Source organism: Brachyhypopomus gauderio, chromosome 3 (assembly GCF_052324685.1).
Source record: "Brachyhypopomus gauderio isolate BG-103 chromosome 3, BGAUD_0.2, whole genome shotgun sequence".
Taxonomy (NCBI): Eukaryota; Metazoa; Chordata; class Actinopteri; order Gymnotiformes; family Hypopomidae; genus Brachyhypopomus; species Brachyhypopomus gauderio.
This window is the reverse complement of record NC_135213.1, coordinates 33,141,557-33,155,282: the sequence shown is the minus strand read 5'-3', so window position 1 is coordinate 33,155,282 and position 13,726 is coordinate 33,141,557. Positions and strand designations below refer to the sequence as shown.

The 13,726-nt window shown below is 45.9% G+C and overlaps 1 protein-coding gene across 1 annotated transcript in view; it reads right to left on the bottom strand.

Moving 5' to 3' along the window:
- Positions 1-13,726, bottom strand: part of adgrv1 (adhesion G protein-coupled receptor V1) — a 114,013-nt gene that overhangs the window by 36,571 nt on the left and 63,716 nt on the right. The window contains exons 75-83 of the mRNA XM_076997712.1: positions 13,609-13,726; positions 13,292-13,463; positions 12,394-12,636; positions 8,754-9,164; positions 8,371-8,555; positions 7,755-8,007; positions 6,955-7,091; positions 5,801-5,964; positions 5,497-5,597 (exon numbers count right to left, since the gene is read on the bottom strand). Of these exons, the coding sequence (XP_076853827.1) occupies positions 5,497-5,597; positions 5,801-5,964; positions 6,955-7,091; positions 7,755-8,007; positions 8,371-8,555; positions 8,754-9,164; positions 12,394-12,636; positions 13,292-13,463; positions 13,609-13,726 (1,784 nt within the window). The remainder of the gene's footprint in view (positions 1-5,496; positions 5,598-5,800; positions 5,965-6,954; positions 7,092-7,754; positions 8,008-8,370; positions 8,556-8,753; positions 9,165-12,393; positions 12,637-13,291; positions 13,464-13,608) is intronic.

The following is a 13,726-nucleotide window of genomic DNA, read 5'->3' as shown; positions in this document are numbered from 1 at the left end:
ATTTTTTTCTGAAACACACTGTTCCTGTTGTCAGAGTCATTGATATAGTTTTGAACCAAGTCCCAGAGTTTCACAGGATGTGAGTTGCTAACTCTTATGTCGGCATAGCTTCTCTGGGTTTGCTAAAATCCATACTGTTCTTGCATGTCAGATGTGCACAGGAGGTCATGTGGATTTAAACAGTCTAAAGTCAAACAGGCATCTCGCTCTACAATGTGACTGGATTAAACTGAACTGACCTCTTTTACATATTTAATCAACACAAAACCTCACTGATCTAAATGTCTAACAGTGACAAACAGGAGAGTATGATTTATAACAATTGCACTCATTAAAATAAAAATGAAAATACAATGATACTGTAATACTTGAAAGGGATTTCCACAAAAAAATCGGACAGATCAGAACAAATGAGTGGACAGAAACTGTGTTGCATTCACACAGTGCAGCTTGGACAGAGTCCATTACAAGATCCAGCATGCATTTGTTAAAATTGCTTTCCGTGTAATGTATTTGGCAATTCAAATAGCTCAAAGTAATATCAGATCATAAAGGGGAAAGTGCAAATTAAAAAGTTGTGTTTGTATATGTTTCATTTTGCCTTTTACAAGCTTTGAAATGGCAGGACGTAGTATTGACTCCCAAACCTGCACGCACAAGCTCATAGTGAGCTACCTCCTCCCTGGCATTTAAACGTCTGTTTGATGTTATGTTTGATGCGTGTTTGAAACACCCCCAACCCTACACCCCAACTGGGTATACTGTATCCTTTGTGTTGTCAGATCTTCTGCTATCCATATATGTACACCTTTATTTATTATCCATCATCATCATCATCATCATGTGATATGCTAAATCCAATGTACCCCACTGCTGAGGCCAATAGTGAAAAAAGGATTTCACACTCAAGCCTATAAGATGCTCTCAGCTCACACGCCGCCTGGCTTTAGAGGGTGGGGGAGGGGGCGGCTGTGGGCAACCGCACGTCTATATTTTGGGCCCAGCAGGAGTGAATTTACAGGCGATGAAAGTGCACTGACATCAGGCTGAACACGCACACTTCCTGACCTTCCCTCCTCACTCCCCGTGCGGTCCGGGGAACGAGCCAGTGTGCAGAAGAGAAAGCCACGGTGCACCTGACCCGTCAGAAGAGACACGTTGGCCGTGGCTAATATACTACCGTCCAGATAAATGAGTGATGAGTCAAGTTTACAAGACCGGGGGCGCTTATGTGAAAGTACACACATCCACAGTCTTGACGGAAGGGCGCGGGGTCAGAGAAACCGCGGTGGACTCCTGGAACACTCTGCCTCATGGCCCACAATGCACCTGCTCCCACTGAGAGGAGCGATGTGTTACATATGAATAAGGGCAGCACCTCGTCGAAAGGCAGAAAAGCCTCTGTTGTCAAGTGTTAGATAAATATTGTAGAGCTAAAAGAAGTAAAAATCTCATTACAGGGGGCAAAGTCTGGGGATTAAAGGCTCATGACCAGGGCAGACTTGTTCTCTGTGTGAAACAAGGCTCAGGACGTGTGTTTGTGTAGACAGGCGTTCTCTTCAGCTAGCTATGGTTGCTTAGGTCTTATACAGCTCATAGAAACTACATTCAAAATGCAGATATTTCTGTTTTATATTACTTGTCATCACAGCGTATTTCACCTCATCTTAAAAGTACTGAAAAAAATATCTTTCGCTATTTCATCGGGTAGTGATTGCGGTAGACTGAATTTTCTAAAGGTGACGCCTTGCAGACATGTCTCATCTCCCCGCCCACATCACTGCCGCTGCCCCGGCTTCTCTCCGTAGAGCCGTTCGAAGGCCGTGCTGCTGAAAACCCTTTTATTGCCCTTCCCCGCCAGCTAATTGCCCTGCCTAAATGTGTGTTATTGCTGCTCATGTGAAGGGCCCTAACTGCGTTGGTCCGCAGGCCAGACGAGCTGCTCTGGGTAACTTTCCACTCCCTGCGGTCCTCAGTCGTCTCGCTGGGCAGCTGCGTCCCCCCTTTTTGCCCCCCAGCCGGGTGAGACGAGCCTTCTCAGCAGTGCGGGGCAAAAGAGCAAAGGCTCAGAAACCACTGTTGCTCAAATAATGCTCTTCCCGGGTTAAAGGATCACTATTATATGATATTCATCAGTAGAATATGTTACAGAGGCCTGGCCATTGGTTAATCTCCCTAACAATAACATTTGCTTACTCAAATAAGTCAGAAGACAAAAACAAAATCGACTGCTAAATATTGTCTTTAATGGCTGCCTGTCTGACACGACGAACTGCAGACACGGCTCTTTTAGCATGCGTGCATGTGCAACGCTTCCATAGGGACAATGGCACATCTACGCTACGAACCCAGCCAATGTGGACCTCATCCTAAAGTTCCTCACAGTGAATAACAGCAGAAGATAAATCAGAAGGGAGTTTTAATTTTCTCGTTGCGTGCGAAGCCCTGGAGGTGAGGAATTACAAAGGCAGGCGAGCAAAGGAGAATGAACTCGGAGGTGGACGCAAAGGCCGAGGGGTTCGTGCGGACCGGAGAAGGAGAGGAAGGACTCGTTTATGGAGATGGGGGCTTAACTTATGTTGACAGGAAAGGCTGACCCATCTGAAGCCTGCTTTATACCTCCGGACACGGACGAATTTCGTCCGTCCGTACCAAACGTAGCCTCCGTAGGGGGCCACTATACCTCTTTCCGTTTCCAACGTTGTTATGATTTTTTTTAATACATCCTCTAGAGGGCAGTATAGTCAAATTTCCGGCACCAGCGCACCAGCAATCTCCTCCCAGCTGTTTTTGCATCGCTGTTTATCGCGATGACCTGGCACCGTAGCAGAATGTAGCCTCTAACCAACTCGCAAAGTTTCTCTTCTAACTCGAGCGTCATTTTTTAAAGTCCAGTACTCTTCTTCATTGATTTTCCCGAATTGGTGTACGTTCGATGCTTCTGACGCTCTACTGCCTGACTCTCTACTGAGTCTCCAACAGCCTGGAGTAGAGATGAAAGGGAGATGTTGAGAGCTGTGACTAAGCCATTTCTTGGCTGGAAACACGCTCTATTAAATGTGCAGAGCACAGAGTTTACTAAACCCACTAACCTGCTTAGTTTAAGGGTAAATATTCTAATGAATGTAAGTTTACTGTAGCTTACAGATAAAATCAACACATAGGAATCACAAACCTTTTTAAGCAGAGGCTAAAAGTAACTGGACAAATTAACATATTATATAACAATACTGCTTTTGTTTCCAGATTGGCGACTAGTGACCGTCTGAGACCCGTAGACATCAGAAGCTGGGTTTCCTCCAAACCTGTAATGACCTGTTTTCAGTGCCTGCTGCTCTCAGGGGAGTTCTGCATTCTTTCTTCTCTTCAGTAAAATCATGCTCAGTAAGGTCATGTGACTGAAATGACCAGTCAAAAAACATTTTTAGATCTGAAGAATTGCATAGCTGGTTCTCTAGTACTTTTTTAACTCTTTGTCCTTTGGCATCGCGTTATTCCGAGTCATTTTTTGGAATCTGAGAAGTTAAGATTCCTTTGTACACTTCAGAATTCATCCTACCCACCAGTTAATTAATTGATAAAAAATAGCTGTTAAAAGTTAACAGTTAATGCCTAGTGGAACAAAAAAAGACCTTCATCCTGAACCAAAAGGACCTTCACCCTGAACTCTACAGACCTTTTTTGCCCTATTTGACTGTGATTTGTCTTTTCTTATACTGAGACTGGAGTCTTCTTCTCTTCCTGGCAGAAGTTAGTTCATATCTGTACTAACAGAGTCTGTATGACTTCTCATTTACATTTACATTTATGGCATTTGGCAGACGCCCTTATCCAGAGTGACTTACATTTTTATCTCATTTTCTTTTTATACAAATGAGCAATTGAGGGTTAAGGGCCTTGCTCAGGGGCACCTCAGTCATGGCCTCAGGTCTGGGAGTCGAACCCGCAACCCTCCGGTCACAAGACCAGTTCCCTAACCACCAGGCCATAACACCCTCCTTCTCCTTCAATAGTTGAATTCTATGTCCATCTACTTCGGTGACAACATTCTTACAACACGATGCTTTCACTTGGTCTTTGATTGAAGTAAACTCATCTTTCAGACTCGTGACAGACAGACTCATGTTTTACAGACAGTGATGTTTCTTTTGACCCTGATGTTGAGGCACTAGACGCTACCTTGCACATTGGCAAGCAATGAAATCCCACACCTGCACACAAAAAAAGAGCCGAATGCTCCACTGAAATGGCTGAACAATTTATAAAAAGCCTGTGATCCAATACTCTGCACTTTAGTCGCATTGTTTCATTTCAAATCCAGACCACAAAGTCAGCACATCGGTTCAATATGGAACCGTACAGAGCCAACCGAAAGAATGAAAATAAACTAAAACCAGTCGAGAAATAAAAAAAAAAAAGCTTTGTATGAAGCGTTCATGTCCTTATACTTTGTATTATTACTGGTTGGACCACTGACAGCCCACTTGTCCAGCGATGACTACTACTGCCCCTGAGCAGGCTGCCAAGGCCGGAGACGGCGTGCGACCTGCTGTCCCTCACAGCGGGCAGCGTGGAATTTTCCATTTGGGACCGTTTGTGATGAGGAAAAAAAAGAAAAAAAGGCAAAACAATTACGAACGACAGAATGCAAACAGGGTTTCTGGAAGCTGGCTGTGCCGAGGCCATGTATGTCTCCTCCGCTGTCCGTATGAGGCCAGTGGAAAATCCCCACTCTGGTCAAGCTCACCGGCCCAGGAGCAGCAGTTCACTAGCCAAACGCCCACCCCCACCCCGCCGCCTGTGGTTTTATGGGGAAGGGAGACTGGAAATAGCTGGGTTGTCAGGGCTAGCCACGGTAGCCCATAAGGTCCCATTTGGGTGTGTTCAACCAATCTGTTATCACGCAATTCCTAGAAATATGTTTGTGTCCCCCCCCCCCCCGTGAGGAGAGAGAGACATGGGGGGGCCACCAACTTTGCTTGGTTTACGAAAGACAACTGATTAGACGTCCACTCTTCTGGCTTTCGGAGCCACCTCATGTAGTTTTAGCCCAATTAGAAACAGAGTGATGGGGTCGTCTATCATTCAACTGAGAAAGCCAGCATGCAAGATGAAGCATTTTTATGGCTTAGTGTCTGAATGACTTATTACGGAAAATGAAGACACATGAGGGGGCTTTATAAGATTAAGGATATGCTCTGTTGGCAGTGCAGACGAAAGCAGCACAAGTCTGTCAACCACCGTCCTGACTCCACACCACACACACTAAAGCCCCCCAGCACGGAAGGGCCTCCCTGGCATCTGCCTTTGGTGCTACCGGGTCAACACCATGGCCCATCTCAAATCATCTGTAGAACAGAGCTAGACCTTTTCTCCCAAAATGCCACCAGTTCTCAGACTTCTTTATGTCCAGTGGGCTGAAACGCGGGGTTGACCGGTTGAACGGGTCAGACCATTGTAACCTTTTGAAGTTATCGCCGCTATTGCCTGTCCTACCTGAGTGCCAAGGCACGCCACCATCATGTGGGAGAGCAATTTGGCAGCAAACATCGGGAACCTGGAGCAGAGTACGTGAGATATGATGGACAAGGCGAACCCTGGGAAACACGGAGAACGCAGATATGAAATTGGATCAACAAGAAAGCAAAACATATGCATTACTGAGGCATTTTGACAGCGTAACTCTTATTTGCGGTACATGCATTCCACCCAAGTCGTAAAGGCTTGTCTGGTGTGTTTTGGTCTGACTGTAAAATGGGGTGGTTGGCTCGGTCGAGGCAGCAAGCGGTTATGCTCCAACCTGAGCTGCAGATGAAGCCGGCGACGTAGAATGCCTCGTTGTACATGGGCGTCTCAGCGTCCGTCTCAGCGTAGGCTGTGTACATGGACAGATGGGAGCAGGCACACTCCACGAAATTCTCAGAGTCGTTCGTCACGTGACAGAACCCAGAATCGGACAGCCATCTAGGAAGAGGGGAGACTCTCATTATTACGAAAGATCACAAATAACCTCAAGAGTTTCAGATCTAAGTACAGATTAATTTTCCTGAGTGAGATCCATATGTTTATGTGGTAGAAATATACACCTAGTTATTTTCCTTGATCTGAGAATGCTCAACGCTGAGACAATAAGACGCATGTATTGAGCTGGAGCTGGGTTCTCTAGGTTAAGCTGCATTACTAGGTTAAACACACATCTGATTATTAAGGTCAGCATTACTGTTGATATTATCACACCATCGGAGGCACAATCCTGGGTCTGCTCTATCCTGCCAAAACAAACCCAGAGGAAAGGTCAGATATGGGCTCCTCAGTCGGTAGTATGTGGAATGTCCCTTATAGTAGCTTCCAGGCATAGAATACACCGAATTCTCTTGTGAAAACACGAAAACACACACACACACACACACACACACACACACACACACACACACACATACCTGCACTCACATACACACACTGACCTGAGGAAGGTCACAGGAGTGTGTTTTCAGAATGTGAGCCAGACTTTAAAACTGACATTTCTGGGTAGGTTACACACCCTGACCCTGATAGCCTGTCCATCTCAATGATGAGTGTGAACTATTATTATTATTATTATTATTATTATTATTATTATTATATGACACAATGATGTCTGAACTCATCAGAATTTAAAAGGGTTCAGGCCAACCTGTGGGCCCAACTCTTCAGAAACATTTTTTTTGCATTTAATGTTAGTCCATTTCAGTGTGATATTGAACACTTCACTGATAGTTTGCAAATATCAAACTCCATGTACTATTTTAAAAATTCCATTTAGTCAGTTATGGCAGGAGAAAGAGCTGATCTAAGGATGCAGCTGTTTATTGAACTTCATAGTGTTCCTCATGGTCTGTAATGATCAGTTGCACATTCCCTGGGGGACTTTGCGATATTTACAGATACTCTGTGTATATGTGCTGGAGAAATCACCTTTCTGTAGTCTGGTTCCATAAAAGACACAGAGATTTTCGTGGCTTTTCACGACGATCTGGAGTGTGAATTCGGTACACCACCTCTTTACCATCAAGAGGGTTGGACTCTCTGCCCTGTATACTAACAGAGAACACCTGAAACACACACACACACACACACACACACGATTTTCAAGAAGGAAGTATTCATAAATCATATACTGACCCACTTGTGTACCAGGAACACGCAAGCTCTCTGGCTTTTCTAGGAATCCATGTGATTGACAGTTATGACTGGCCAAGCTTCTCCATACGTGATTGACTAACTGAACTACAGAACAACACTGCCACCCTCTGGACAGTTAACAACCAAACGGTTGTCCCACACCTCCGGCCTTCCCTGAACGAGAGAATCAGCACGAGGTGTTCCAACAGCATTTATACCTTATTCTTATCTGAAACATAATATATGTTACGCATTGCAATAGATTCGTGGATATGGCTTAATACAGTGAAGTTTTAAGACTGTGCTGTGATGTGAAAATCCAATGGTGATATATTTAATGCCATTAGAAGATAAAAAAATATAAACCAGTGCATGAGTAGTAAAAATGTTTGACTTTGTTGTGAAAATCCCATTTCAAGTTCAGTCAATACAGGAGTGATGTGCAAAACCAGCAGGAAAGCTCATGTTTACCAAAAGCATCTGTGTGGAATCTCCTATGATCCGAACGTCTAAACTCTGAAACTGACCTCTGCAATATAACAGCCACTTTGACCGTTGAAGGGAGAGTGGACACGCCCCCTAGCCCCGCCCACCTTGTCATTCAGAGCGCTGGGTGTCGCGTTCGTGAGGAACCAGTGCTCCGTGCTGTACTCGGTTAATTGCACTTTCCGGCAGGCAGAGGGCGCCATGCCACCACCCGGCACCACCGGCACCTCAAGCAGGGTCTCGGGCAGAGTAAAGGTGTCGCCGTTGCTGCCTTCGAAGGTGTGACCATTGATCTGTGTGGGGTACCAGTGGTACGTGGCGATTGTGAAGTAGGGGCACGTATCCAGGATGATACTTCCTCTGGATGAAGCAAAAGAGCACACAGTGCTTGAGGTGGCAGACAAAGCTTATAAAAAACGCATGAATATTCATTACGAGCATGATTCATTGTGCCTGATATGTAGCGGTGGTCTGATTGTATTATGCATGCGTGGTAATCTTTGGTCATCCCCACAAAAGCTTTGGCTGTGCTATTATGCTAGTGACCCAATTAACCTTGAAGATAATAAAAACGGTATACAAAAACAATGCAAATGTAAGCATCTAAATGCAAATGTAAACACCTGAATGCAAAATCAGTCTCCAGTTTACACATAGTTTACATAGACTTAGCTACTACTACATATTAGAGTGCGTGTGGTCGGGTTTGTAATGGTGTCTAACCGCTGGGCCTCGGTCCCACATGGCACGTCTGTGACCAGCGAGAAAGCGAAGCGTTCCGTCACGTGGGCTAGCTGACTCAGACCCCGTGTGTCCACCCGGCTCGGCTTGGCCAGCGCGCAGAGCAGGTCGTAGGTCAAATTGCGGCTGCTGGCTTCTAGAGGAGTCTTCTCGGCCTCGGTCAGGACCTAGTTGGAGCGAGACAGAGAGTGCGATCATCCAGAAGAAAGTGAGACGTTTCTCCAAGAGGGGGAGCTCTTAGAGAAAATAACCCATCATTGTTTTTTTCTTTGTCAACTACCAACTTCGTTAACTACCTCCCTCTTGCCTACACACACACACACACACACACACACACACACACACACACACACACAGACTCCAACCTTGCCCACTGCGTCCAGCACGGCTCCCAGTCCCTCACGGCTCACGTCTGCTCTGATTTCATTAATGATCCCCTGCAGGGTGCGGTCGATGATAGCCCCGTCCAGGGGCTGATGGAGCTGATCCACCATGGCCCACAGCACCTGCCCCTCACGGTCAGACACCAGCGTCACATTAGCCGCGCCATACACCGGGTGCACCTTGGCGCCTCCTGTGGCCTCAGAGAGGACTACGAGAAAGCGTTTGGGCAGAGGTTTGGGTGAGGCGTTGTGTGGGGTCAGCGTGATGTTCAGACCCACGCTGCTCTGTCCGGCAGCGAAGTTGAGCGTGCCATTGTCTGCAGTGAAGTCACGCCCGGCGACGGCCGACCAGATCCGAGTGGGGCCGATGAACTCGAACTCGAACTCAAACACCTGCGTTGAATAGATCAGAGAAATGGAGATGGATGCAGTCAAGTATACCAGGTTGTGACCAGCTTCTATAGCTGTGGACCAATAAACAAAGGTGCTGTGATTGGCTGCTTTTTTTGGTGTAAATAAATCGACAGGATACTAACAAAATGTTAAAACTTGTTGATGGATTGGCCAGAGGCTCATAGCTCAGGGCTAACATGAGACACCTATGATACACGGTTAAAGAGATTGATTTGCAAGTGAAAGAACGGGCCAGAAAAGAGTAAGAGAAGAAGGCACAGTGCAAATCTAGTGTAGAATCTCTCTGTGGTCTCAGAAAGTCAGACCCATGTCTTCAGTTCTACATCCATACAGATTGTCTTTGAAGGAGCAGATTGAGACAGCTTGATATTTCTGCCATTACCCACAATTCACAAATACAGGCCTAATAAGGCAGTAAGATGGAGCCTTGGCAGCTAACAAGTATTTGACCAGGAGATACCCTTGACCAGGACAACACCCTTGTACGATCTCCCACTCTTTGCAGTGCTTTCTTAAGTTCATTTGAAACCAAAATTACAAGTATCTACACATCTCTGAGCTCTGTTTTCTCTGAACCCCCTTCCCATCTTCCCTATGTTGCACATATTTCTCATTCCAGCCTACCTTTTCCATCCTTCACTACCTTTAACCGTGTTGACTCTTCTTTCATTGCTAATATTATCATGTCCTCCAAGACTACAACTTCTCCCCTGGATCCTCTTCCTACTAACTTAACTAAAACCTGTCTACCCACACTGCTTCCCCATCTCACCATTCTTATTAATCAATCACTCCTACTTGGAGAGGTCCCCTCTATCTTTAAAATACCTGCTGTCACACCCATACTTAAGAAACCTGGTCTTGACCCTTCAGACCTCAACAATTATCGCCCTATCTCTAATCTACCCTTCCTGTCTAAGGCTCTTGAAAGAACTGTGGCCTCCCAATTGCAAGAGTATCTAGAAACCAATAATCTCTTTGAACCTTTTCAGTCTGGGTTCCGACCATTCCACAGCACTGAAACAGCCCTGGTTAGGGTTGTAAATGATCTGTTGGTAGCTGCTGATACTGGTTCCCTCAGCATTCTCTTACTAATAGACTTATCTTCTGCATTTAATACAGTCAACCATTCCATTCTCTTGTCTCGTCTACATGACCTTGGCATTACTGGCTCTGCCTTGGACTGGTTCACCTCCTACCTGACAGACAGAAAACAGTATGTCACACTCTGCGGCTATAGCTCCTCCACTTCCATGATAAAACAAGGGGTCCCACAAGGATCAGTCCTGGGTCCTCTTCTTTTTATCATTTATATCTTTCCTCTTGGTCATATATTTCATCATTTCAACATAAATTTTCATTGTTACACAGATGACACCCAGATTTATCTCACTACCAGTTCTGTTAACAATCCACCCACTGCTCATATTGAAAACTGTCTATTAGAAATCAAAAACTGGTTGAAGCAAAACTTCCTTATGTTAAACGGCAAGAAGACTGAGCTTATCCTGATTGGCACCAAGTCAGTCCTGAGTAAAACTCCTCCATTCTCTCTCAACATTGATGGTGTACATATTTCACCTGTTACCCTGGTCCGGAATCTGGGTGTCCTCCTCGATCCTACCCTTAGTTTCACTGCCCACATAAACTCTGTTGTAAAAACTGTAGGTAACTGTAGGTAAAAACTTCCTATTTCCCTACAGACCTTCTAGATCTCTTAGATCTTCTACTGTTGGACTTCTAATGGTACCATCATCTAAACCAGGGGTGGCCAACCCGTCATAGACCAAGAGCCACTTTTCTTACTGTGTTACGACAAAGAGCCACATCATACATGGGCGAGTGTAGATTGTTGAGCGGGGGGGTGGCGGCGAGTGTAATTTGTGGAGCGGGGGGGGGGGGGGGGTGGCGAGTGTTAATTATTAGCTGTGAAAACAGTCAAATGCGTGTTTTCCACTACGCCGGTTTTAAATGTATTAGCGGCTCGCTACAAACCACGCACCACGAAAATGTAGCGTGTGTCGCCCCGTTTGTGCAGGTGAGCCCGCAGACCGGCTGGGGAGCTGCATGAAACCAGGCAAAGAGCCGCATGACTCCACCCCTGATCTAAACTCTTTGGTGGCTTTGGTGATCAGGCTTTTTCTAGACTCGCTCCTCGAGTGTGGAACCCCCATCCAACTGTGATCAGTCTCCCTCTCTTTCCACATTTAAATCTAAACTTAAGACTCACCTCTTCTCTTTCGCCTATGATCTCCCTGCTTCATAGTTTTCTTTGTACTGTTTTGTATTACATGTTTTTGTTTCCTTATGTATTGTAAGCATCTTTGGGTTTCAGAAAAGCGCTATATAAAAATAAAGTATTATTATTATATTCATCTGGTATCTGAGAATGCAAGGAATTTCACTGTGACATTTCTCTGGCCATGTCTTGCATTGTAATTTATGTATTAAAAAACATTTCCACATTTTATTGTTTCAGACTCTTAAAATTAATCCAGCACATTTTCCCCACTCAAACTACAAAGAATACAATGAAAGCAATGTCAAAGTAAAAGCAGTTTTTAATGTTTTGTAAGTTTATAAAAAATTTTAACTGTAATGTAAAAAAAAATGTTGAGACCCTTCACATAATCCTTGGCTAAAGCACTTTTGGCTGCAACAATCACCTCATGTCTTCTTGGGAATGATCTTACTCATTCTCTCATTCCTCTTGGAGCGTTCAAGTTCAGTCAGGTTGGACAGGGAGAGTCATTTTAAGGAAGGGCAGCCATTTTCAGGTAGGGCAGCCATTTTCAGGTCTCTAACACAGATATGCTCTATATCTTCCTACATTCATCTTTCCCTCTATTCAAATTAGTCGCCGAAGGATCCCCCACAGTAGTCTGCCACCACGTTTGACTGTAGAGATAACCCAAACCCTAATCCTAACCTTAACCCTAACCCTAAACCTATCCCTAACCCTAACCCTAGCGCTGGTGCTCAGTGTCTGGATCCCAGCATGCACACCACTAATGTCACAGACCACACGTTTTGTCTTTCAGATGCTTTTTGTTCAGTTGCCTTTTGGCATACTCCAAGCATCCAGAAGTTATTCAGTTATCTCAGACATCCTTCGAAAATTACATGCTGGCATGTTTGTGTATACAGATGTGCATCTTTATATATGTGTGTGTGAGTCTGTGTGAAGGTGTCGACCACATCACATCACCTGCGTATGATACTTCACGGAAATAGCTGATGACATGTTGCCGGCCCGGGACACGTTCAGTTTGACTGCGGTCGCTCGCAGTTGAGCCACAGGCAGCCGGGAGCCCGTGGCGAAGAACACCACCCCCCATGGGTCATCGCTCTCCAGCACGGTGACGTTGGCGAAGCGGGCACTCTGGTTAATGGCAGCACCGTCGCCCACCTCATAGATCTCCACCAGGAACCACACCTCGTACTCGGGGTCCTAGAGCAACAACACAGCATGCTAATGTTTTTTTTTTTTTTGGCCATGATACCGAGCAATAACTGAAAGTTATGAACAATTTTAACACAGGTACAACCAATCACACTCCGGTGAGAAGCGGCAGCCAATTTCACACAGCGTACTCTCTACCAGGATCCACAGCCCCCTGGGGGACTGAATGGGGTGCAGGAAGGGGAGAGAGGACAGACCCTAGTGGCAGAGCACCATGCACCACTGGGCATACAAGCACACACACTCAGACAACTGCTTTTTATTGGACATGAAGGGACAAAGACACACACTCAGGGTGAATTTGTCGGGGAATCAGGGACTGCCAATTTACCTAATCTCCATGTCTTTGGACGGAGGAAACCGGAGACCCCGGAGGAAACCCACGCAAAAACAGGGAGAACATGGAAACTCCACTCAGATAGAGGCTTGAACCCAAGACCCCAGTGCTGAGAGGCAAACGTGCTAACCACCAAGCCACCGTGTTGCCCAAGTTGATTAAAAAATGGCCAGTGCTAAAAATGCCTGAAAGGTCAGCCCGAGAGGGTGGAAAATTGCATGGGAGGAATCCACCTGGCTAGACAGTGAATTGGGCCAGCACTGGGCTTCCTCACAGCTTCTGGCCTGTGGCCTCCCGCCAACTGACCTGATCGGGTCGGACCTCCAGATGGAGGGGGCAGAGGATCTCTCCGCTCCTGCACAGGACCCGGCCCGAGGTCTGCCGCAGCTCCCGGGTCAGGTTCACCCCCTGACTGAGCAGGACCGGAGTCGAGAGGTTGAACGTGACATGCCAGTACACGTAGACATCCTCGAACGCTCTGTCAAATACAAGCGCAACAGTGGAAACGCCGCCCTGTGCTACAGGCAGTACAAACTGAGATCAAAGATAGCACGCTTCAACTTAAAACACCCATGGTGATGTGAAAGGTAAATGGTGTTAGCCATAGAAAAGTGACGGAGAACCTGTTTTCCTGTCTTTGGAGGAAGAGAACAGTTGTTCTGTTGTTTGAATCTTCATCCAGGACCTGGCCTGACTGGGAGCTCAAACTGAAGCCCACAATTCCATTGTGAAGATCACTTC